Genomic DNA, 26,634 nt, shown 5'->3' with positions numbered 1-26,634 from the left:
CTTACCTGTTTAAGCTTTAAAGTTTGTAGCATTAGGGGCGTGGCCTCTTTGACGTACAGGCGGCACAGAAACTGATGTCTCACTGAGATTTTTCTTTTTCACTCACATAAGCTCGGGCGCTCGCTCTGAAGTATGTAGTGTGAGCTCGCCTGTCCACTGTGGGCTGAGAACCGATCAGCTGCTGTCTGTACCCACACACGTGGGATGAATGAGTATACGTATCTAGTAACCTGCATACGTCTCATCATTCTCACATTCCTGCTCTTATATTTGGTTGTTTCTTGCATTTTGCAGCTCTGTTGCTTGTGAAGCTGGCACACAAGAATTTCACTCACATGTGCTGTGACAATAAAACTCTTTGATTTGATTACAGAGAAAAGCAGCAGAAACATCTGAGCTGAACAGGCACTGATTTGATCTTTGAGTGGCCTGTGACCTCTGACCTCCTGACTGTTAGGAGGTCTTTCTCAGTCCAGCCTCTGGAGCTGTGAACTTAGTTCTGTCTACAAATGCACCGAAACCTCCAAATAATTACCTTCTAATATATCATGTCTTTCAAGGCCTCGATGTAATCGGGACCAGTCATGTTCTACCTTTATGCCGTCCGGCTGACCAGTCACGATCAGTGGTGACAGAATCGACTAATAGGAATCCACCCTGAAAAACCTCCCTCCTCGTGTTGAGCTACAGAAGCAGAATCACCAGCTGCTGCGTCGCATCATGTGTGTGTTTGTAGGTCTGATTTCATCCTGTTTATTTCTGTTTTTCCAGTTTGATACCAAGCCGGTCCTGTTGAGGGTAAGTTTCCATCTTTTGTACTTCCTGCATGCGTAATAGCGGGAGGCGTGTCCTGGTGCATGTGCTGATAGATATTTGTGGTTGTTCCTCAGAGTCTGAAGTGGATCGTCAGTCAGCCTTCCCGGTGAGTCGACTTCTGCTATTATTAATAGAAACATATTACTGTTGCTCAAAGTCTGTGTACTGTCACAGATTTAAAAAATCATCTTACTAAATAAACTAAAAACTGAGAAATTATATTTGTAAATGAGTTTAATAATTTCAACATATAAGTGCAAATAGAAGGAGCCTTTATTCATGCTTTTACTTTGATGAGATTTGACCTGAATGATACATGATCACACAGTTTTGTAATTATATTATTATTTAGTGATTTAAACACTCGAGGATTGAAGAATGAGTGATTATTAATCTGTATGATTGAATCAATGTTTTTATTTAAACAGGTTTGTATTATTAATAATGATTATTCAATGAATTCAGACTCGACTCAGACTATGACTTTACTGATATTGACAGAAATATGAATGTGATTATTTCAATGACATTTCAAGGATGATTTTGTAAGTTTATAAATAAGTTTTTAAAGAACCAGATTAAACGAGTCACATCACAGCATAATTAGAGGAATCCAATAACAGGAATCTGAAACGAGGACTCATTTTACAGGAACCTGATCACAAAGTCAAATTACAGGAGTCATATTGAAAGACATTATAGAACCAGATTATATGGGTCAAATCACAGGAGGCATATTACGGCAAATTACAGGCGCTGGAATACAGGGTCAGACTAGAGTCAGAGTATAGGAGCAAGATTACAAAAAACAGATTACAGGAGTCAGATTAGAGCAGCGGTTCCCAAACTTTGTTTGCTGGGCCCCCCTTTGTTTTACAAGGAAAATGTTCGCGCTCCCCCCCTCCCGCGTGCGCACAAGCACACACACATCCTCCAACCACACACGCACACATTTTGCTCCATTGCGGTTTATTTCACACCTCAAACATTTTGTAAACAATTAAGCAAATACAAACAAACAGCAATAAATTACAGGCAGTAATAAAATAAACTCTTTTACGCTGCGTCCGCACCTACACGGGTGGTTTTGAACACGCAGCTGTTTCGTCCACCTAAACGGCATTTCGAATCACCGAAAACTGAGATTTTTTAAAACTCAGTTTTTACGTTTACGTGTGGACGAAGAATACAGAGTTCGTCAGGCAGCGTCAAAGGTATGTGCCTTTTTCACGTCACGCTGTGGCCACGTTATTGTTTACAGGAGATTAATCACAGAATGGCAGATAGAGACGAAATACTGTTAATCTGACTGTCTGCAGGTTTTATACGCAGTTACTGTCCCTCCATCTACAAAGGCAGAGGCGTCACAGTGTGATTATTTTACGTGCAGTTGGTTTTTTCCTGTGTAATAATGTTCAACATTGCATCAATACATTTTTCAAAAATGCCTCTCTGTGCAAAATGGGTTTAAAAACATAAACAGCTGTGGGATCCTGTTAGTCTGTGACAGAGGGAACAAATCGTGGCAGGATCAGCCTGATGTTATTTGTATCCCGCTGTAACTTTACTGTATAAAGAGCAAACATCTCCAACATGTCAGGAGCAGTTAGTCATTACAACAAGTGTTTGTGAACTAAAAATCAAGAATGTGGGATCCTGTTTGTTTGAACCGAGGGAACAAATCGTGGCAGGATCAGCCTGATGTTATTTGCATCCTGCTGTAACTTTACTGTATAAAGAGCAAACATCTCCAACATGTCAGGAGCAGTTAGTCATTACAACAAGTGTTTGTGAACTAAAAATCAAGAATGTGGGATCCTGTTTGTCCGTGATTTGGAGAACCCAGGGAAAACCAACCCTGCAGGGAGACCTACCTCAGCACTTGTGCAGGTGAAGCCAAAGGGCAGATTTGCTTCACCATATTTTCTAGTCTTTGGCTTAGAATGAAGTTGGTTTGGAAACATATTCAGCGACGCTTCAGCTCCTGCTTTGCGTTTCTGTGGCCGCCCCGTGCTAGCAGTGTCCAAGCGTTGTTTTTTTTCCCACCCCTTTTCATACCGCGCCCCCCCTGCAATGGCTCTGCACCCCCCCTAGGGGGCAGCCCCATACTTTGGGAAGGTCTGGATTAGAGTAACCACACTACCAAGATTACAGAGTCATATTAGAAGAGTCAGATAATGCGATTAAAATTACAGGAGTCGGATGTTAGATATTTAGTTTAGAAGAAATGATAATACTATGAAGGATGTGTTTTTACCTTCAGACTCGCCGGTTAATCTCATGACTGTTTTCATGTGCAGTTTCTATAAAAATCTAGATGTGCGTATCAAGGTGTCTGCGATGTGTGGGCGTGTCTCTAGTTCCCATGGCGATTGTCTGCATACTGTGCAACATCCTGCTACTGGTTCCTGAGCTGAAGATCCAGTTCCTGTTGGACGGTCATGTGACTAGAGAGGCTACCTGGGCCACAGGACTGTGGGGCTCTGGCTTCCTGGTGAGTGTGTGTGCATACATGGACTGGTTCTTATACTTAATATATATACATGTACTACTTTAACATGCCATCCATGTGTGTTTGTGTATGTGACCTTCAGATCAGTAGGCCAAAGTAGGGATTCTACATATCGCCTTACTTTGGACCTTTCATCTCTTCCTCAAAGTTAAATAAGGTCAGCTTTTATAAAATGTCTGTTGTCTTTGAAACTAAGCTTCAAACTCTGGTGCCTTCACATCTAGGAAACGATTGGGGTCAACCTGAAACAAAGGCAGATGTGAAATGTAAAAGTGAGATCAGAGGTCAAGTGTGACATGATATTTAGATGCAAAATATGATGTGATAGTCACAATCACATAGTACGATTAAAAAGAACAAAGTAAACAACATGAGGAATATACAGAATATAATATTATTCCCTCAAAAGTAACTACTGCGCAGAGCTGCCGTAACAGAAGTCTGTAGACTGCTTATTCTTCTTTAGACTCTTTCTCCAATCTTTCTTCCTGAGTTAACTTAAGTAATGACTTTCTCCAAAACATCAGTGTGTCTACTACACCTCAATCCTACGAGACTAGGGATGGGTATTGATTTTCACGATTCCAATTCCAGTTTCGATTCTGTTTAACAATTCGATTCTTTATTGATTATTTTTAAAAAGGAGAACACTAAGGTTGATTAGCTTAGAACTTTGTTTTATATCTTCTCTTTGAACAAGAGAGAAATTTAGGAGTAACATGGCCTTACAAACCCAACAGTGAGATCTTAAGAGATCCAGCCTGCGGCTCTTCAATGGGGTGTCACAGGGTCCCCAGGAAAACAAAATGTAAATGTAAAATAATAAAATAAATATTCTTCTGTAGCAATAACAAAGTTTAACATAAATTATTCTGTAGCAATTACGCAACAGTAATGTTCCTGCCTACAATTACACACATTCACTTACTGAAAATCATCTGCTGTGGCAAACGGGTGCAAGCCTTTGACCACAAACTGAGTCTCTGCTCGCTGACATTCGTCTATCCTGGCCTGAAAGGAGACGCTACGGGTAGACTGCAGCGAGAACTGCCAGCATCTGAGCCAGACTCTGTCTCATCATGGTCACTAAATGCACAGTAATGGTTTTGTAATAAGGCAGATCGCGCTAACATAATATGCACTGTTGTTGATTATTTACCTGCCGCATTAACGGGAGAGGACGTGCAAACGTTACCGCTGCTGCTGGGTTGAGATTCACGAGTCCGGAGTGGAATTAAAAACACGACATTCATTTAAGGTCATCGCGTGTTTTGTGAGCAAATGCTTTTGCATATTCGTAGTGTTTCCTCCCTTAAACATCTACTTTGCAAGTATTGCAAGTTGCCCTGTTGTCATCCGTTCTCGTAAAGTATAACCAAACTTTTGAGCGTTTGAGCCGTTTAGGCGCCGTGTTTCCTGCCAGGTAAATGACGCTCCGCAACGTGGTGACGTCATTCGGGGCGACTGGAATCGATAAGGGAATCGTTTGCAAAAATGGCAAACAATTCCAAGGAACTGAAACAGTGGGAACCGGTTCTCAACAAGAACCGGGTTTCGATACCCATCCCTATACAAGACTGCTCAATAATTATAGGCCAATCTCCAACCTTCCTTTATATCAAACATCCTTGAAAGAGTAGTTGTCAAACAGCTAACAGATCATCTGCAGAGGTTTATTTGAAGAGTTTCAGTCAGGTTTCAGAGCTCATCACAGCACAGAAACAGCTTTAGTGAAGGTTACAAATGATCTTATGGCCTCTGACAGTGGACTCATCTCTGTGCTTGTCCTGCTAGACCTCAGTGCAGCGTTCCATACGTTCCCATATTTCATTGAGTGATTCATTCACAGCTCGGGGCAGATAGCCCCCCCTGCAGGTTTTCCTTCCCAGTGTTTCCAAAGCGCTTGCTCATTATGATTTTTGTTGTTTTTCTGTTTATAGTATTTTATACCTTACAGTATAAAGTACCTTGAGGCGACTGTTGTTGTGATTTGGTGCTGTATAAATAGAATTTAATTGAATTGAAAACTTGCATATTAATGATCATTAACTGACCTCCCAGCCCATTGTTCCTCAGTGGGCTGGCTTCAGTCATTGTACAAATGTCCTGTTTATAAGGTTGAAACCTGCAGTCAGCTGAGACTGAAGAAGTCGCCTGATGATGATGAAACGTTTCTCCCACTGAAAAGTCCAGATGAACAGAATTAACTTTGGGTACAGACCTGTTACCTGTATTACCTGTGGTTTCAAAGGTGTTTGAAAATGTTGCTGTTAAACAAGTAAAGGAACATCATTTCATTAGTGTGTTTGATTCTATTTGCCCCTGTATTCTGGAAATAATTAATACTTCTCTTTATACTGGCTCAGTTCCTAGCTATTTTAAACAAGCTATTGTTGAACCAATGTTAAAGAAACCAAATTTGGATCCATCTCTTCCAAGCAGTTACAGGCCAATATCAAAACTACCATTGGTGTCAAAGATCTTGGAAAAAACAGTTGCAGAACAACTTAACAACTTTTTGGAAAAGAACAATGTTCTGGACATTTTCCAGTCTGGTTTCCGCAAATTGCACTCCACTGAAACCGCTTTGCTTAAAGTGTCTAGTGACATTCTGATGGCAGCAGACTCTGGAGAGTACACTGTTCTGGTTATGTTGGATCTCAGCTCTGCTTTTGATACTGTTGATCACAGCATCATGATAAATAGGCTGAAGGACTTGTTTGGGATTACTGGCGTTGTTTTAAAATGGTTTATGTCGTATCTATCTGAGAGATCCTTTACTGTCTGTATAAATCATGTGCTGTCGGAAACATCAGTTCTGTCTTCTGGGGTACCTCAAGGATCTGTTTTAGGTCCTATTCTCTTTTTGCTGTATATCCTCCCTCTAGGCCACATTATCAGACGTTACAATAATATTTCTTATCATCTCTATGCTGATGACATTCAGTTGTACTGTTCTTTCAAAGCTTCTGAGTTGTATAAATTGTCTTATTTAAATAATTGTCTGTCAGAAATCAAACAATGGTTAAATGACAGTTTCCTTCAGATAAATGCAGATAAAACAGAAACTTTGATTATTGCACCTGATCACATGCTCTCAGAAATTAGGCAGCATATCAGTTTTTTAGACCCTTCATTTCAGTCGAGTCTCAGAAACTTAGGTGTTATATTTGACAGTTCGATGTCTCTTGAGAAACACTCTAAACAACTTGTCCGGAACTGTTTTTATCATCTAAGAAACATTTCTAAACTCAGGCTACTGGGCCCTATTTCAGGAAGCCGGTTTAGTGCAAACTCTGAGTAAGTATACCCTGAGTTAACGGAAACTCTGGGTTTTCGGTTTCACAAAGCGAGTTTAGATTAATTCTGAGTGAGTTACTATGACGACACACTCCGTGAAGCTAACCTGCCCCCTAGCAGGTTAGCTTCAACTAACCCTGACGTTCTCCGCCTCTTTGTCAGAAACCTGACTGTAGGAAGTGTCAGACATGGCGTGCTCCTTCCTTGAAGAGCCAGTAGATGTTGAAGCCCAAATTCTCCGCAGAGCTCTCCGCCGGGAGAGAGTGATCAGAGCGCGTTTGGACATTTTATCATTTCCTGATGATTTCCTGTGTGAACGTTACCGTTTTTCAGCACAATCTATAATTTATTTGAATAACATCCTCAGGCCTAATATTGCTCATGTGACACATCGCGGACATCCTCTCAGTTCTGTACATATTATTTGTATCGCACTTCGGTTTCTTGCAAACGGGAGCTTTCTGTATAATATTGGTGACGCTGAGCACGTTTCCAAGGCTACCGTCTGTCGGGCAGTCAGGAATGTTACAGTTGCACTGAAACGTCTCCTGTACTCGTCTGTGGTGTTCCCCGGTCATAGACCCACAAGATTTATCAAAGAGGGATGCCACAAAATTGCAGGTATCAGGATGAACAAAACTTAATTCATGATGTGGTGATACTTGAACTACTACTTAAATTTTACATTTATTCTCACGGTTCCCAGGCGTGATTGGCTGTATAGATGGCACTCACATTCCAATCATTGCTCCTTCAGTAAATGAAGGAGACTATGTGAACAGGAAGTCTTTCCACAGCATTAATGTGCAGGTACATAGTTCCCTGTAGCATTTCAAACTAACAAATTATTTCATTATAGTAATGGATGCTAATTTGTGTTCTCTGCACTGTGAAGATCATATGTGATGCTGCCAACATTATCACAAATGTGGAAGCCAACTGCTCAGCCTCTGTGAGTGGTGGTGGTGGAGGACCCCCACCTGTTTTTCGGGCCTCCGCTTTTTTTCTGTTGGCTATAACAGGTCACATTTGAGCATACAGAGTAAGCAAATATGTACTTGTAATGTGCTCAGATAATTTCAATAAGTGCTTACAGAAAGAAAATTAATGTAGCCTCTAACTGCAATTGATTTACATCGGACAAACAGACCAAGCACTATGGCTCATAATACAATTACACCTTACCTGTTTGGACTATATTTTTATATTTCATTTTTACTTGCTGCCAGGAACGTTTGGGGCCTGTTGGGTTGCACCTGCGCTCACATCACATCACAAAATAAAATGTATGAAATAAAAAATAAAAAATATAATAAAATAACGTGTTAAATGGGTGGAAATCCCTAGATCAATGTTTAAATTAACACTCACGCATTGACTCTGTCGGCTATGTTTTGCCATGCATGCTCCCTTTCTTTTGCAGCTGAGGCTGTGTTACTTTTTTTCCGCAAAATTTGCATGTTATCGGCATATGCTGCCATCAGAATTTCGGCCTCAAGCGCTGTAAGATACATTGACCGCGCCTTCTTTCCCTCCGTCTCCATGGTGACTCGCTTAATCTGTGCTCCACTAATCAGGGCTTTATGTATCCTCGTGCGCGCGCTTAACTTGGGGTTAAAGCAACTCCGGGTTGACTGAACTAATTGTTATCAGCCTTTCTGAAACCGAATATTCCGAGTTGGACAGTTCGGGGTTACTCAACCCTGAGTATCGTTTTTCACTCTGAGTTTTCTAAACCGGCTTTCTGAAATAGGGCCCTGGTGTCAAAGGCAGAACTTGAGATGATTACTCATGCTTTTATCTCTTCTCGTTTGGATTATTGTAACGATCTTTTTAGGTGTCTCAACAAATCAGCTCTGGATCGCCTTCAGTCTGTACAGAATGCAGCGGCAAGACTTTTAACTGGTACAAACAAGAGGTCACACATTACTCCAGTTTTGGCTTCTCTTCATTGGTTGCCTGTAAATTTTAGGGTTCATTTTAAAATTTTAGTTGTAACTTTTAGAGCTCTGCACGGTGAAGCTCCCCAGTATATCTCTGACCTGTTGAAACCTCATGTTTCATCCCGAGCACTTAGGTCTTCAGGTCAGAGGCTACTGGTGGTCCCACGTACTAGATTTAAAACACGTGGGGATCGGGCTTTTCAGGCACCGAGGCTGTGGAACTCTCTGCCGTTGTCTTTACGCTGTCTAGACTCTACTGACTCCTTTAAAAAGCAGCTGAAGACATTTTTATACAAACGGGCTTTTAATTAATTGAATTAATTTTAACTTGTATGTCTGATCTTACTGTAAAGCACTTTGTGATTTTTATCTGTGAAATGTGCTATATAAATAAATTTTACTTACTTACTTATTAACATTTGGAGAGAGCAGCTTTGCTCCATCCAATGGAGCTTGAATTTAGAATAAACCAACCAAAACTGCAGAGCTAATCTATTTGCTTATATGGAATAGAATAAACACATTGACATTGTACATATACAATGAAACTGTGGGTGCTCCCTATCAACTGTCCAGATATGAAATATAAATAGTAAGACAGCAGAGACAAATATCAGACATGAGAGACATGTAGAGAACAAGAGAAAGGCACACATTAGAACAGACCTTCCCAAAGTGTGTGGCCCGCCCCCTAGGGGGGGTGCAGAGCCATTGCAGGGGGGCGGTATGAAAAGGGAAAACAAACAAACAACGCTTGGACACTGCTAGCACGGGGCGGCCACAGAAACGCAAAGCAGGAGCTGAAGCATCGCTGAATATGTTTCCAAACCAACTTCATTCTAAGCCAAAGACTAGAAAATATGGTGAAGCAAATCTTCCCTTTGGCTTCACCTGCACAAGTGCTGAGGTAGGTCTCCCTGCAGGGTTGGTTTTCCCTGTCGGGAGCAGCGCTGGGCTGTTCAAATCACAGACAAACAGGATCCCACAGCTGTTTATGTTTTTAAACCAATTTTGCGCAGAGAGGCATTTTTGAAAAATGTATTGATAGCAATGTTGAATATTATTACACAGGAAAAAAACAACTACACGTAAAATAATCACAGCGTGACGTCTCTGCCTTTGTAAATTGAGGGACAGTAACTGCGTGTAAAACCTGCAGACAGTCAGATTAACAGTATTTCGTCTCTATCTGCCATTCTGTGATTCATCTCATGTAAACAATAACGTGGCGCACAGCGTGACGTGAATAAAGGCACATAGCTTTGACGTTGCGTGACGTAAACGCAAAAAGGAGTTTTAAAAAATCTCAGTTTTCGGTGATTTGAAACGCTGTTTACGTGAACGAAACAGCTGCGTGTTCAAGAACACCCATGTAGGTGCGGACAGCTTAAAAGAGTTAGTCGTTTATTTTATTACTGCCTGTAATTTATTGCTGTTTACTTGTATTTGCTTAATTGTTTACAAAATGTTTGAGGTGTGAAATAAACCGCAATGGAGCAAAATGTGTGCGTGTGTGGTTGGAGGATGTGCTTGTGCCCGCGCGGGGGGGGGACATTTTTCTTGTAAAACAAAGGGGGGCCCAGCAAATAAAGTTTGGGAACCGCTGCATTAGAAGAACAAGTTCCAAGCGCTTGGAAGTAGTGCAGAGGACATGGTCTGGGTAGAGTCTGTGTGTGAGTGGCTGAGTGATCAGGGCCACTCAGACCATGGCTGAGATGGTGTTTGTTAACAGTCCGAATGGCCCCGGGGAAGAAGCTGTTAGTGAGTGTGTGGGACCTGACTGACCAGAGGCGCCGACCGGAGGGAAATGGGTCAAACAGGTGGTGCCGGGGGTCACCTGTGATAGCCCTGGTTTTCCTGAGACAGGAGGATCAGGCGATGACCTCCAGGGGTGTCAGAGGGCAGCCAGGGATGTTTTTGGTGTTTTAATGACCCTCTGTGCAGCCTTCCTGCTCTCAGTCGTGGCCCCTGAGTACCAAACACCAGGCAGGAGGAGAGCACGCTCTCCACTGAAGAGCATTAGCAGCTCCTGGTCCAGGTTATTCTTCCTCAGGACACAGAACAAGCGCAGCCACTGCTGGGCCTTCAGGGCGATGCTGTTGTGGGTCTGAGTGAGATCAGCCGAGATGTGAGTGCCCAGAAACCTGAAGGTGGAGACAAATTCCACCTGTTCTCCATTTACAATGAGAGTGGACCTGTCTGTGCCTACTGAAGTCCATGATGAGTTCTTTGGTTTTAGGATGTTCAGCTTCTGTTTGTTTTCTGAGCAGGAGATATTCTCTTCCTCCATGTAGAATAGAATAGCCCTTTATTGTCATTGTACATATACAGTGAAAATTGCACACGCGCCATAAGGTGCTCCATAATCTGCTGTTATGGCACCGGTCCTGGAGTACATAAGCACACAGCCCGCTGCCCATTAACTTACCGGTGTCTTTGTTGCATCCTGGGGCTGGGGAACCAGCAGCTAGTCACCCAGAATGGCTAACTGAAGGCAGGACAGTCCTGATCCCCAAGGACCCCCAGAAGGGACCAATCCCCTCCAACTACCGGCCAATAACCTGCCTCAGCACCACGTGGCAGCTCCTGTCAGGCATCATAGCGGCTAAGATGAACAGGCACATGGGTCACAACATGAGCGGGACACAAAAAGGAACTGGCAGGAATACCAGAGGAGCAAAACACCAGCTACTGGTAGACTGAACAGTCAGCCGAGACTGCAAGACCAGACTGACCAACCTGTGCACTGCCTGGATGGATTACAAGAAAACCTGACTCAATGCCCCACACCTGGATCCTGGAATGCCTAGACCTGTCTACAACAGATCAACAGGATCCTAAGAGCCCTCATCAGGAACTCAGTGGGGACGTGGCGAACAGCAATAGAGGCCATGTGTTTTTCCACTCCTCTCCTCCTTACCCTTATCTTCCCTGCTTAGCCTTTATGTCCTTGTCTTGTCTCGTGTGCATTACTTTCCCTGGAACAGTCTCTCACTGTCGTTCTCTAAAACCTAAAGAGAATTATGGATTTGATCAACTGGTCTCTGAATGCTATTGACACCCTTTTCTCAACGAGAAGTCTGGGCTCGGGAGAGCCCGAGTACCCTGGAGGGACTTTCCCTGCTGGATACACGATGGACGGGTGGCAGAACTGGAGGGTCGTGTGCCTGGCGGGACTGTCGATCGAGGACGCTGAAGATATCTATCTATTCGGAACCGTGATAACAGGGTTCATGCTGATCGGAGTTGGCTTAGCCCTGGTTTATCGGAGAAATAAGAGAGCGGAACCGGCTGTTCAAACCCCCCCAAGGCTGCCCGCTGGAATCGAAGCGATGGGATGAGGCGCGACCTCTCACAACGAACGTAATATGGTCAACACCTTGGAGACGCTTGCAGCTGCTGTGCTCAAAACAACACCATTGAGCGTATGAGGGGAAACATCAGAGAGAGGCCTGCTCACAATGACACCCTTGAGCGACAGTTGGAACACATCGCGGAACGGATCACTGCAGTTGTGAAGTCTCAGAATCAAAAGAACGACAACACCATGGAACAGAAGTTTGATACCATCATGGGGAGGCTCGCGGCTCTCCAACGGGAGATTGAGAGACCAGCATCAGAGTGTTAAAGAGCAGCCTGAAAATTCTCCTGGGCTGCTCGCATGGAAATTTACAAAATCAATATCGAAATTGCGAACCCCCATCACGGCGCCAGCTGCAGGCCCAAGGCTGGAGCTGAACTATCACTCCCTGATAACGACTGTGTTACGGCTATTCTTCCCATCCCATGCAAGGCCACCTGGATTGGCTGGAGAACTGTTTACTTAGCCTGATAGGGCGAAGGACACTGTCTCAGCTGAACTATGGACACGCACACACACACACTTACACTGATAAGCACGCACTCATCCCCCTCCCTTTCCAAACGCCTTCGATGCTTGTTTCCTGCGGGGGAACACGGCGGGTCTGTGTGCCACGCTGGAATGGTAGCGCTGTGCAGGGCGGCTGCTGTGTTCGCTTCGGATTACTCCTCACCCCCCACCCAATCCTGTGGCTTGTCATGTCTTTCACAATGTTGTGCTGTGGACATTTATGTGCCCTGCATGTGGCGACAAATAAAGCTTGATGATACTGATACTGATACTTCAGCTCTTGGGGGAGGCGGACGCCTCTCTCTCCCTTGTCTTTCCTGCTTAGCTCCTATGTCCTTGTCTAGTCTCGTCTAACTCTAACCCTCAGAGATCCTTTCAGTCTCGTTCTTGTTCTCTAAAAAGTTAAGAAGAATTATAACTGTTGATTTGATCAACTGGTCCCTGAGTGCAGTTGACACTCTCTTCTCTACGAGGAGCCTGGGTTCGAGAGAGCCCCAGTGGAGGGACATTCCCTGCTGGATACACGATGGATGGGTAGCAGAAGTGGCGCGTCGTGTGGCTGGCGGGTCTGTCTATCGAGGACATTGAAGACATCTACCTATTCAGAACCATGACAACGGGGTTCTTGCTGATCTGAGCTGGTTTGGCCCTAGCTTATCAGCGGCAGCTGGACGCTTGAAGACCAATGCCGACGAGAACAACAACAAATTCTCCCCTGATAGCAACAACGAGACTCCCTAACTCTCTCACCAGTTCCCTCCAGGCCACCTGCGTAGGCTGCAGACTGTTGATCTTCGCTTAATTGGGTGAAAGGACATTTCCTCAGGCTGAACGCAAGCCACACATCCTCACACGCACGCACACAGACAAAAAGGCCATGTCTACACTAATACGTTTTGATCTTTTTCTCTCTGTTTTGGCCTCCCGTCCACACTGAGACGGCGTTTTCGGTCAAGGAAAACTGAGCTTTTTGAAAATGCTCTCCAAAGCAGATACGTTTGAAAAACGCAGCTTTTGCGTTGTGGTGTGGACTGTGAAAATGGAGGCTTTGTAAAACCATGATGCATTTTAGTCATGTGATGCAGTCATGTGACCAATTCAACTAAGGTGGTGGACAGCATTTTGTTTGCTGTCAGTTTTGACAGACCTATTAAAGGTTAATATCAGTCTGTACATGCTCCAGATAGCTTTTCTTCCAATTCTTTAATTCTCACTCGTTTTTGCAACTTTGCACTCTCATATTACTCGCTGCAACAACTCCACCTCATTGTCAGTCCATTTAAAAGATTTGGTGCTTTTCCTTCACATTTTGCCGCGATGTTTCAAAGAGCCGCAAAGTAAAAAAACAGCAGAAAGAAATGAGGGAGGTTGAATTGTGTTACTTTACGTGCATGTACAGTACTGGAACGTAAGCGTTTTTGGCTGTTTCAATGTGGACGAACAACTCTTTGAAAATGATAGTGTGGACACGGAGCAGTTTTAGACGAAGGTAGTCAAACTTAGGGGATCGAACTACCAGAAGGCAACATTGCAGACATCGAGGACAGCTACAAGTACCTGGGGATCCCACAGGCAAATGGGAACCATGAAGAGGCCGCTAGGAAAGCTGCAACCACCAAGTACCTGCAGAGCGTCAGGCAAGTCCTGAGGACTATCAACACCTACGCCCTACCTGTGATCAGGTACCCTGCTGGGATAATAAGCTGGCCAAAGGAGGAGATAGAAGCCACTGACATCAAGGCAAGAAAGCTCCTGACCATGCACGGAGGGTTTCACCCCAAGTCCAGCACCCTGAGGCTGTACGCTAAGTGGAAGGAAGGAGGTTGGGGACCGCTGAATGTCAGCACCTCAAATGGTAAATGGCGTGTATTTATATAGCGCTTTACTAGTCCCTAAGGACCCCAAAGTGCTTTACATATCCAGTCATCCACCCATTCACACACTGGTGATGGCAGCTACATTGTAGCCACAGCCACCCTGGGGCGCACTGACAGAGGCGAGGCTGCCGGACACTGGCGCCACCGGGCCCTCTGACCACCACCAGTAGGCAACGGGTGAAGTGTCTTGCCCAAGGACACAACGACAGACTGTCCGAGCCGGGGCTCGAACCGGCAACCTTCCGATTACAAGGCAAACTCCCAACTCTTGAGCCACGATCGTGCTGGGTCTGGTGTCAGTTACCTCAGGCAGCAGAAACGTGAGAACGAAGAGGAGCAAGAGGAGGCACCATCATGGAAGGACGGGCCCCTGCACGGTATGTACCACCAGCAGGTAGAGTAAGTGACTGATATCCAGAAATCCTACCAGTGGCTGGACAAAGCTGGACTGAAAGACAGCACAGAGGCACTAATCATGGCAGCAGAAGAACAAGCTCTGAGATCCACAGAGGCTGGAGTCTATCACACCAGGTGCAGGTTGTGTAAAGATGCCCCTGAGACAATCCAGCCATATCCTTCATATTCATGTTATTTTAAATGGCTGAATTTGTGTTAGTACAAGTTCCTTACTGAGGATTTTTTGTGTGTTCCTGGTTGTGGTTTTATCTGCTCAGTGACTGTCGATAATAACTGTGCTGCGTCTGGTACAGTACATTTTGTCATTTGGGATTTTAATGTTTGACCTTTGACTCATTGTATTGACTTTGAGTACTCCGGGAGAGTAGAAAAGCGCTATATAAGAATCAGTCATTTACCATTTTACCATTTACTTGTCAGTTACATTTGCATCAGTATAATTTGCTTACTGATGATGTGTTTTTATGTTCCTCTTTGTGATTGGACCTCAACAAAGTTAAAGTAGAAAATGAAATCAAGGTGTAACAGTTTAACTAGAATTTTTAAACTCTGATTTCAGGTTCTACTTGGAGCTCGAGCCTTTGTCCAGAGCAGCAGAACCCGAGGCTGCTGTGCGTTCAGGAGTCAGGTGACCTCAGGCTCCACCCCCTCTCGCACCGATTTTCATCACAGATGTTTTTTATCAAAGTGAAATCTGGAAACCACATCTGTATTTTTCTGACACGTGTGAGCTGCTCCAGATGTTGTCAGTCATATCACGTCTCTCTTCTCCAGATGTTGTGCCAGCTGCTTTACTCCTGCCTCTGTCTGCTCTCTGCTGCCTCCTGCTCCCTGGTCAGTGCCACTGGTCTGTCTCAGGGTCCCCTCTGCCTCTACAACGACTCCTCTGGTCCCACCTGGGGGGTCCCGCTGCAGCCCCTCCCAGGCCGGTGAGACACACTCACACAGATGTTCTGAACTGGTTTTAGTGGTTTCCTGTCTCTCTGTCCTCAGACACTCGGAGTAATGTCAAAGATGTTTTCTTTGTAGCCTCGGACAGATGTTTCCTTGTACTCTTGGGCAGATATTTTCCTGTCTCCTTAGACACTCGGGATACCTGTTCAACAGGACTCTGTGGTCTGGGGTCTGCTTGGAGCCCAGCTCGGTGGTCCAGTGGAACTTGGTCCTGTTCAGTGTGATGGGGACTGTGAGCGGACTGCAGACGGTCCTCTGTGGGGCCAACATCCTGAACTCCATACTTGGCCTGATTCTGGGCCGGGGCCTCTCCCACAGTAAGGTCTGTGGGAGAACACACCTTTGGACCATCTATTTATAACGTCTGCTCCAGATTTAGCAGTTTATTCATATCGCACGTGTGTGTGTGTGTTTCTATGTTTCAGATCAGTCCAGTTTCAGTTTGACGTGAGTTCGATCCTGGGAGCTCCAACTGTGATACACAGAATTAAAATTAAAAGTCTTTCACTGATGCACTTTAGATAATCAATAGCATGAAGATCAATAACCTGAAATACCTCGACCTTACGCAGGATTGCAGTACATGTACCTTTTAATAATTATTTATTTATTTTCCTGAATAAAACTATTCAAACATCCAGTTAAGCTAAATAATCAATAATAAAATAATATCCTCGTGCTTAATAAGAGCTTCAACAAATTCAAATGTTTGGTTAAAAAAAAACAACTAAATCATTGATTTTTGTTTTCAAAGTTAAACTCAGATTTTTATTGATTATGTTGTTTACTGATCATTTTATTAAACTTTTTATTTTTTTAATTAATTTATTTTGATTAGCATTCAGATATCTCAGTGTATACAGAATAAAGATCTACCACAAAGAAAGCACGAGACAAGGCTAATCAACAGTTATTGGCTGAAGCATACGCTTATGCTGTTTGTGTTTTTGTGATAATCCATAAAAACAAATAAAACTAAAAGTGTTAAAGATGTTGTGGTTTTAGTTGCAGAGATAATATCTGCAGATGTCACAGTTCTGATTACACTGATCATTCAGATAAGAACAACACAGCGCAAACAACAACGCTCTGTATTTATTCATGTGTTTGTGGAGTTTGCAGTGTAATGTTTCGAGGTTATGGTCCATGTGGATGATGGTCCAGTGTGGCGTCTTTGAACCCTGAGCCATCCTGTTCTGTCTCAGTCTGTTTTATCTGCAAGCTTGCAGCACATAAAGCTGAGTTTTCCTCCTGTATTTGGGTGCATTATGACTCCAACTCCAACCTGTCTGGGGGTTTTGCAGGACTGTGTTGCTGACATAAAATTGTGGTTGGTGCTCAGCTTTTTAAACTTGAATGCACCAACAAACACTATTACACTATTCAGACTCTCGCTCCTCTTTTAAGGACGACCTTGGCCCTGAATGTCAAGGTGACCTCAGATGAAGCAGGGCTCAGACGCACAGCTCCAAGTGAACTCCACTGCATTAATGTGTGAGTGAGCCAGAGGTCACACCCTGACTACGCACGTAGACAAGTACCATACACACACGTGCGATGGATCATGGCTCAGGTTTCTTTTTTAATCATGTGACAAACAGGAAGTAGAGCCGTGAGGATGAAAGTGGAGTCAGACTCTGGTTCAGCAGCTAAATGCAGCGGCTGTTTCAGAGCCACGTCTGCAGTGTGAAATGCAGACACGAGTGAGGCCCACACTCCCTGTGACGGCAGGCTCTGCTGAGGCAGGTGGGCTGGTTAATGGGTTGTGAGGGTGGAGTTAAAATGGGGTTGTCTTCCTGATCTGACTGTAGGTGGTGTGTTTGAGGTCCAGTCAGTCCAGTTACGCTTGCCGTCTCAGTGTAACGCCTTGTGTGTGTGTGTCCACGTGTCTTGTTTCCCCGCTTTGTTCCCATGTTCTCCTTGTGTTCAGCGTCATGTCTCCCAGCCCGTTGTGTCCTCTGTACGTGTTCCGTAGTTTGATCCGTGTCTCGTCTCCCATTGTCACTTCCCTGTTCACTTGTTTAGTCCGAGTGTCTTACTCTGCCTATTTCCTGTTTTATTTTGACAGTCCCGTGTTCCATGTTCGGTGTGTTTAATTTTGCTTCCCCTGTGGAGTCATGTTCATCTGGCAGCTGGTTCCATCGGTACCTTTCTGTGTATTTACGCCCTCTGTCTCCCTCTGCTGGTCGTCTGATCATCTGCTAAGCTCCTCGTGTCTCATATCTATTTCCTAGTGTTCCTGGTTTTCATGTATTTATTTTCCCAGTTTAGGTTTTTGCGATTAGTTTCTCTTTTTCGTGTGTGGTTCATGTTTTCGGCCATAATAAAAGACACGTTTTCTGTTCAGATCAGCACTGTTTCCACGTTTCGTGTGTCTGTCTTTGGGTCCACTACTGTCCACTCCACAGACCATGACATGACAACATGAGCTGAAGCTCAGGAGGGCTCAGAGGGCTGATTGATCAATCATCACACAAGTATTTTTTATTATTTATTTATTTTCTTATTTTGTCTGCTGCCCGTCATGGCCCCCTTGTCAAACCCTGTTGTCGTACCCCTTGACACCTTCCCCCATATCTCTGCTCAAAGTGCCAAAACCTCAGCCGGTGAGTGTTTGATTTCTATTTATTCATGTGGTGTTTCTGCTCCCTCCGCACCCTTGCTCTTGAATAACTTTCAAAATATACTGTATATCTAAAACCCAAAGCAGGCTGCCTGTGTACGGGAGCTGTCAGGAGGCTGTCATGTTAGTCTGCTCTGCCTGGCATACACACTGTCTTATGAATTCATGAGCTTGAAGTAGAAAAATATCTGTAAAACTGTGCGTGTAGCTGTCTGTGTGTACACGTTTACCTTTGATTATACATTTGCATGTAGGTGGCACAGCTTTGATGACATGTTAAACACAACACTGCAAAAATGAAAATAGGCACCGATGAGAAATGATCTTTACAAGTCTGTGCAATTTTTAGTTGATATATATACATGCAGCCAGCATGGATTCATGTGCATGATGTGACTTTAACCACATAAAAAGACCCCAATTCACCAGCCAGAGAAGATTCTTAAGTTTCTCAGCTTTTTCATGTAAAGGTTTTGGTCTAATCAGCCCTCAGTCTGTGCTGATTTAACATCGGAGCCCATTTCTCCCTGTCCTTAATCAGGCTCTCATCATGTTTCCTGCACGCCATGAATGATTCACTGTCGGTCAGATCTGAGCACGTGGACAGCCTCTAAAGGACTTGAGCGACCGTGGCTCAGGGGGTTGGGAAGCGCATCTGTAACCAGAAGGTCGCCGGTTCAATCCCTGGGGTCTCTGTCCTGGTCGTTGTGTCCTTGGGCAAGACACTTTACCCTACCGCCTACTGGTGTTGGCCAGAGGGGCCGATGGTGCGATATGGCAGCCTGGCCTCTGTCAGTCTGCCCCAGGGCAGCTGTGGCTACAACTGTAGCTGCCTCCACCAGTGTATGAATGTGAGAGTGAATGAATAGTGCCATTGTAAAGTGCTTTGGGTGCCTTGAAAAGCGCTATATAAATCCAATCCATTATTGTTTTCTGTCTAGAAGTTCTGTAACATCTTCCAGCCTTTTAAGATGAAACGGGAGCTCGAGAGATGAAGGGGGCATATTATAATATCACAGAAGACTTCTCTCTGATAAACCTTCGCCATGGTGCTGCTCTGCAGGTCACTGACGGTTGAAGACGAAAGAGCCTGGGTAAAAGAAAGGGGAGAAAGAAAGAGGGAAAGAAAAACAGCGGGGAAGAGGGACGGGGATAAAGGGCAAAAAACAAAAACCAACAAAATAAGCAGACAAAAAAATCCATCTATCACTCACCTGGGGTGGCTGTAGCTCAGGTGGCAGAGCAGGTCAGCCACTAATCAGAAGGTCGGTGGTTCGATCCCAGGCTGCATCCTGGCTGCATGCCAAATATCCTTGGGCAAGATACTAACCCCGTGTTTGCCTACTGGTGGTGGTCAGAGGGCCCGGTGGCGCCAGTGTCCGGCAGCCTCGCCTCTGTCAGTGCGCCCCAGGGTGGCTGTGGCTACAATGTAGCTTGCTATCGCCAGTGTGTGAATGTGTGTGTGAATGGGTGAATGACTGAATGTAGTGTAAAGTGTAAGTGTAAAGTCCTATGGACTAGAAAAGCGCTATACAAATGCAGGCCAGGCCATCACCTGTTGAGAATGAAAAAAGAGTTAATGATCTGCTCTCATTTGTTTCCTTGTAAATGTGACACCATGCCCTACCTGGAATCCACCTGTGCAGGTATTTTTACAGGCTGTTTGTTCTCCGAGAGGTTGGACCGGTCGGGCTGCTTCACCTGAGAGGAGGCGGACAAGGTTTAACGGCATATTGTATGTTTTACGATAAGGGAATTCTTAGGGACTTCCAATCAATAAAAGATCAATACCAGTTAAGTAAAACGGACTTTTTTAGGTTCTTACAAATTAGGCATCATCTATATAATTTTATACCTAAGAGAACAGATCTTTTTTCTTTACCTGTTCTGAGTATATTTGTCAAGGCTTATCAGGCTGACACAGGCCTTAAGGTGATTTCAAGATTGTACAAGGGTATACAAGAGGTTAAGAAGTGGAATACTACCTACATCAAAAAAAAAATGGGAAAATGAAACAAATATAGCAATATCAGATAACATTTGGTATGAGCAGTGCGCTTTTCAGTGGAGAATTTCTAGTTCTAATACATGGAGATGTTACGGTTGGAAGAGTATCTGTAGGTTTTTTATTACCCCTGCACAAAGTAAACATTATTTTAATCACTCTAATTGCTGGAGAAATTGTGGGGCCCAAGGAGTAAAACATTTTCATCTGTTCTGGTCTTGCCCAAGGATCAACATTTTTTGGGTATTGATCCACTCTGAGTTGCAGATTATTTTTGGTATGCAGCTTCCCTTTAATTGGGACGAACTTTTGTTTGGATATTTATACTCAGTAAATGTAGATAAAATGTCTAAGCAGTTGTATGGTATCCTGAGTTTGGCTGCCCGTAAAATTATTACCAAGAAATGGCTTAGTGTGAAAATTCCATCACTGGGTGATTGGCATGAGACTGTACATGGGATGTTTAAAATGGAAAGAATTACCTTCATTGAAAGACTCCAGTTTGATATATTTAGTGAAATTTGGGGTAAATGGAAACACTACATCCGGTTAAGGAGACCCGATCTTGTTTGAATCTCTGTAACTATATATGCCACATTTCTGAATCGTTATGTGTTTATATGTATATGTTAGTATGTATGAGACTACAAGTGAACACATATGTAAGTAGGTATGTGTATGTATGCTTAAGAATATGGGTGTGTGAGTGAATATGTGTGTGCGAGTACATACACACTAGAGGGTACACCCGTCTGTTTTTCTTATTTTTATTTATTTATTTTTTTTATTATTTACGTCTGTTCTTGATTATATGTTTATTTTGGATTATTTGTGTTTATATAGGTTGTTTAATAAAAAGAGAATAACAAAAAAAAGAAAAAAGAGAAAACAAGCTGAAGAAAAAAAAAAGAGCAACACAATCAACATCATCGCGATGATATATGGGAATATGACAGTAAATACTAAATATTAAACATTATTGTGCAGCACATAAGATCAACAGAACACAGTGTGCTTTGAGGTAGGAGCCAAAAAGGGTGTAGTTTGTGGGTGTGATCACCCGTGTGTACACCTGTGAGCATGGACGCGCTTGTTTATTTAAAAGGTTCCTTCATGTAATGATCTGCTAGAGGGTGTGGGGGGGCCACAGCCCCGTCCTCCAGGGCATGAAGCAGGTATGGACGAGATCAAGACTCCAGACATCCAGAGGCCCTCAGAAGGAAGCAGAGGAGCCGAGTCATGTGTCGAGCTCAGAGTTTGAAATCAGCCATTTCCTCTAATTCTTTTATGTGCAGCCCAGCAGCTCAGAGTGCGTGTGGTCATGTGAACATGTGCTGATTCTGCTTTCCTGCTGAGTGTCACTCTGCTGCAAACAGTGAACACACCTGTTCAGCCAATCACATTAATGCCCTCTGATCTGATATCAGGTCTCCTTCATCAGGATGTGGGACAGGAGGTGTTCATGTTTCCATGGAAACAGCTGTAATGTGCAGCCGTCACCTTAGAGACCAACAGCAGCACTGAGCGCGCTCAGACACCAAATGATTGACTGTAATTCAAACTCTGTTCTCCCGCTCTGTGCCGAAGATTCATCGTCATCAGTAAAACAAAACGAGTTTTATTTGAACCTTTGAGGTTTTCACCGTTCAGCAGAACTCTGTATGTGTGAGTGTGTGTGTCTGAGTGTGAGTGACGTCTGGGTGTGGGCGAGGCCTCGCTTGCCGCACCTGTCGTAGGTAAATGTAAGTGCGACAGAGCCAAGAACACGGAAGTGACCGTGTGGCCGGAGGCTCGCTGCGCTGTTTCCTGATTATTGGAGCTTTGTATTGATTGTTGATGATGACTGGGGGCGCGACCATCCCGCTGATCCCGCTGAAGCTGCTCGCGCTCGGGCTCGTGCTGGCTTCGGGTCTGGCTATGGACTGCAGTTGGAACCAGACCACCGACCCCAAACAGGTCCCGGATTTCGAGGCTGGCGGAGCGCGGCTGCTGAGCAATGTGATGGAGCTCGATCCCAAGAGTTGTCGGGCGATGTGCTGCGCGCTCCCGGACTGCGACCTGGCTGTGATCGGGTTTCCGACGGACGGACCGACCCACTGCAAGCTGGTGGGCTGTGGGGACGGCCACGACGCCTGCGCACTTCGTCCCAGTAGCCAGTTTGAGGTTTACCGTAAGCTCGTGGCGGAAAAGGCCGACGGAGATGCGCAGGAGGGCGGCCAGGAGGAGAACAACATGCCGCAGGTGCAGCGCTGGGAGTCTAACAACAGTAAGAAGCTTTGATTATTGATCGACAGGCAGAGCCGTAATGGAGCTGACAGATCAGGCTGAACATAACTGATCCTTTACCTAATCGATAGATGGCTCATTGATCAGTCTGCAGGGAGAAACCTGATCAGTTTAACTTGATTATTGGTCGTTATTATTATTATTATTATTATTATTGATTTCCTGCTTCGTGCTGAAGACTTTCAAAATAAAAGAAACAAAAGAAGGCGGAGTCAGAGCTGACTCAGTAATGACCTCATTCACTGAAACCTTTGAGAATACTGAGCTCATACTTCCTGATCAATAACAGAGTTGGCGTGTGAATCTGTGAAAAGGGAGTCGCTGTGGGCGGCGCATTTGGTGCCTCATTGTTGTTGAGCAATGCTGCCCATCCTGCTCTGCTGCATTGTTACCTGCACAGGTGAACTGCAGACACAAACCCGTGACCTGTGGCCTCTTTGTGACGCTTCACGCTCTGGTTGATCAGAGACATATTCACACTAATGTCAACAGGAAGCGCCAAACATGGACTGAACCTGAGAGCGTGGACGCTGTGGTCATTATTATAATAATGATAAAAACAAGTGAAATTGATGTCACAGAGAAACTGACCTTTGACCTTTTTAGTCTAACGTGACGGATGAGGCTTTCAGCTGCTCAGTGATTACCTGAAACAGAGAGCTTTATGAGCACAAGGTGAGTGAAGAAGAAACCCGCAGTGCATCATGGGAGCCCCCGGCAGCCTCTCTCGGGTCGAGCACCTCTGAGAGTTAATGATCTGCTCTCATTTGTTTCCTTGTAAATGTGACACCATGCCCTACCTGGAATCCACCTGTGCAGGTATTTTTACAGGCTGTTTGTTCTCCGAGAGGTTGGACCGGTCGGGCTGCTTCACCTGAGAGGAGGCGGAGCCCTCACCTGTTTGTTTGAAGGTGATTTAAACACCTGAGATTTTCATGAGGTTTGGGTTTTTGAGTCCATCTACTGTCCAGTTTATTTTGCTGGCACACCCATAATGCACCTGGTTTTCTGGATTAACTCATTGGTGTTACCTGATACGTCAACACTCCTTTCTTTGTATTTTGGTTGGAAGGTCAGCTGAAGCCATGGCAGCGCCTCCACCGTGGCTCACAGATGGCTGCAGACTCTCAGTGTGGGATCTCCTCATACATACTGATGTGGATCCATCGCTCCGTCACACCTGGTCCTCTTCAGTCCAGTTCTCGTGTCATTTTCAGACCTCAGTCTTTTCTCCTGTGTCCCCTCATGTGGAATGACTTCCTGACAGCCGTCCTTCACTGAGACCTGTCTGATGAGGCTTCAGTGGACACTAGATGATCGTCATTAGTAGATGATACTTTGAGTGTTAGTTTTACACTTTTTAAGTTCTTACTGTGAGGAGGGCGTTTGAAAAAACATGTGACTCCAGAGTCTGAGCCTCGTCAGGGAAGGTATATTTACCAAACTAATAAGTGTTAAAAACGTCTCATTCGTTTAGTTTCCACGACCACTAACTTTGTTAGTGTTCTTTCTTTTTCCAAACATCTAGTTCTTATTTTTATTTTAGTGCGCTATGATGACCGTGACAAAGAGCCTAAAGACAGTTTAAAACTGGTTCTTTGCTCAGGTGTCTGTTATGAGCAGAGACAAAACTGGCTCATCTTTGCATCAGAAGCCTGAGGTCAGAGGTCAACAAACAAACGCACTCCTTCAGGAAGCTGGAGAGCTGTTGCTCAAGAGCACTTTGAAAATTACAGGAAACTGACAGGGTTTGAACTCAGCCAATCAGAGAGCGCCGAAAGATTATCAGTGCTGTTATTGACGGTGTCTCTGTTGTCTCTCTCAGTTCGCTGTCGCTTGCCGATGAAGGTGGGCCCGTGTCGCGCTGCCTTCCCACGCTTCTTCTACAACGTGACGAGCGGGAACTGCAGCGGCTTCGTGTACGGCGGCTGCGAGGCCAACAGAAACCACTTTGAGTCTCAGGAGGAGTGTGAGGCCACCTGTTCCGGGGTCACAGGTAAACTTCCTGTTTATGTTTGTTTAAAGGAACAGTGCCTATTTAAGTACACGGGGAATATAAATTCATCGTTGACTGTGTGGGGATGAGGCGCGCAGGCGGATTTCACCTGCAGGTTGAAAAAAAAAAAAACGACACACGCGAGCGTCATTAAAACACAGATCCACGGCACACGTTACAGATCGGATATGAAACCACTCCTTTAAAGTCACAGACTAATGACGTGTTTGATAATCAGTAACCAACGTTTGACTGATCGAGCACACAGACTGTGAGGGTCATTATTAAACCGACTGTGGGGGGGCTCTGGCTGTGACAGCTGTGGGGTCAAAGTTCACAGCACAAATCTTTGTCCTTTCTTAAATTTCCTTCATTAAAATCATTTTTGTCCTCCGTGTTTCTGAATCAAACAACAGCAGCTGAGCGGCTCGCATCTTCTCCCATCTGAGATGATTTGATTGGACAATCAGATCAGGTGACTTTTCCTGTCAGACACTCGATTTTCAGATTATTACGACACTGCTTAAAGGCACCATGATCACAGAGGACACACACACAGTATCAAAGGTGTGTTTACTCACGCAGTAAAAACATTAAAATCTGATCTAAAGAATGTAAAAGGGGCGGGACTAACAGCTGGTTTGTTTAAGGTGGTCTGGTGTTTGTACCTGAGTGAACCAGAACTGGATCAGTTTAACGTTTTTGTTCCAGGTAAACCAGAGAACACCTGGTTTACTTCAACCTGGTTCAAGGTTCTTTATTTGTCACATGCATAGTTATACAAGTATAACACACAGTGAAATGTAGCCTGACACGCTCCTCGACATGTGCAAAAAAATTGGGGGGGGGTGTAGAGGAAAAACATTATATATATATATATATATACACACACACACATATAGTATATACATTGGGTGAATGTGCAGTAGTAGCAGCAAGCAGGTGAATTCTGTACATTAATATGAATAGACATCTGACTATTTTACAGGATAGACAATATAAACATATTTAAAATTAAAGGAATTGAAATGTACATTGTGCCTTGGTTTAGTGTCTGGAAGAGTCCTGTCTCAGTCAATTATAGATGATGTGAGAGGGCGGGTGTGTGTGTTTAGGGCACGGATGGCTTGGGGATAGAAGCTCCTCTTGAGTCTCTCTGTCCTTGCCCGGAAGATGCGGAACCTTCTACCAGATTGCAGAAGTTGGAACAGTTTGTTGCCAGGATGGGACGGGTCCTTCAGTATCTGCGCTGCTCTAGTCCGGCATCTCCTGGTGTAGGTGTCCTGAAGCGGGGGGAGAGCAATCCTGCAGCAGCGTTCTGCTGTACGGATCACTCTCTGGAGAGCTTTTTGGTCCTTCACACAGCTGTTCCCAAACCACGATGTCATGTTCTGTGTGAGGATGCTCTCCACAGCGCCTGTATACAACCTGCTGGACGATCAGTGGAGTGTGTCCTCTCACCATCAGCTTTCCTTTAAAAGGACAGCTTTGGCTTACCTGTACTCAGCTGATGAGTTTACAAAAGCAGCACTGTAAACCCACATGACAGCATTCATGCCCCCGATTGGTTGAGTGTTCAACTGGAAGGACGGGCATTCTTCATTTAGGTGCTGCACCTGGTTACACCTGTGGAGCACACCTGGTCAAAGTAAACTGTGTGTGTTTTTCCAGGCCCAGTTCTCCCTGATGAGTCCACTCCTGCTCCTCCTCCTGTTAAAGCTCCTCGGATGGCTCCAAATGTTCTGGTTGAATCTGATCCAGAATCTGCTGACTTTGACAAATCTGGTAACGCCACCCCGACTCACCAACCAATCACTGATCAATAACACTGATCATTTATAACACCTGTCACTACTGCAGTACTCCAGTACTACTAGCAGTCCCACTCAAGTTACCTTTGAAAAGTACTTCTTCTAGAGGAAGATGCAGTGCTGCCACCTGCAGGACAACCAGGTTCAAACAGTGCTGCAGTATGGCTGTGAACAGGAAGTTTTTGTCACAGTTTTATGAAAAATAAAAAAAATTGCCTTTAAA

The 26,634-nt window shown here is 44.5% G+C and overlaps 2 protein-coding genes and 1 long non-coding RNA gene across 5 annotated transcripts in view; all 3 read left to right on the top strand.

Moving 5' to 3' along the window:
- Positions 1-53: 53 nt before the first annotated feature.
- Positions 54-18,041, top strand: LOC101484578 (transmembrane 4 L6 family member 1). 3 transcript variants are annotated; one of them, XM_004572549.5, is made up of 7 exons: positions 54-798; positions 891-922; positions 3,117-3,310; positions 15,296-15,364; positions 15,511-15,665; positions 15,820-16,012; positions 16,116-18,041. In XM_004572549.5, exons 3-7 carry the CDS (start codon positions 3,134-3,136, stop codon positions 16,134-16,136), a joined length of 615 nt encoding a protein of 204 aa, XP_004572606.2. In that variant the 5' UTR covers positions 54-798; positions 891-922; positions 3,117-3,133; the 3' UTR covers positions 16,137-18,041. The 3 variants fall into 3 exon arrangements, with proteins under 3 accessions (XP_004572606.2, XP_076729659.1, XP_076729660.1); XM_076873544.1 differs by lacking the exons at positions 54-798; positions 891-922 and having other exon boundaries at positions 2,889-3,310; XM_076873545.1 differs by lacking the exons at positions 54-798; positions 891-922; positions 3,117-3,310 and adding an exon at positions 9,331-9,478.
- A 3,965-nt stretch (positions 18,042-22,006) lies between these two features.
- Positions 22,007-26,634, top strand: part of spint2 (serine peptidase inhibitor, Kunitz type, 2) — an 8,813-nt gene continuing 4,185 nt past the window's right edge. The window contains exons 1-3 of the mRNA XM_004572550.6: positions 22,007-22,584; positions 24,430-24,600; positions 26,272-26,385. Coding sequence (XP_004572607.3) covers positions 22,155-22,584; positions 24,430-24,600; positions 26,272-26,385 — 715 coding nt within the window. The 5' untranslated portion in view covers positions 22,007-22,154. The remainder of the gene's footprint in view (positions 22,585-24,429; positions 24,601-26,271; positions 26,386-26,634) is intronic.
- LOC143412517 (uncharacterized) lies at positions 22,595-23,847 on the top strand. The gene is made up of 2 exons (XR_013093051.1): positions 22,595-23,515; positions 23,677-23,847. It is a non-coding gene; the product is annotated as an uncharacterized LOC143412517 (long non-coding RNA).

Source organism: Maylandia zebra, linkage group LG14 (assembly GCF_041146795.1).
Source record: "Maylandia zebra isolate NMK-2024a linkage group LG14, Mzebra_GT3a, whole genome shotgun sequence".
Classification (NCBI taxonomy): domain Eukaryota; kingdom Metazoa; phylum Chordata; class Actinopteri; order Cichliformes; family Cichlidae; genus Maylandia; species Maylandia zebra.
This window is presented reverse-complemented; position numbering and strand designations above follow the sequence as displayed.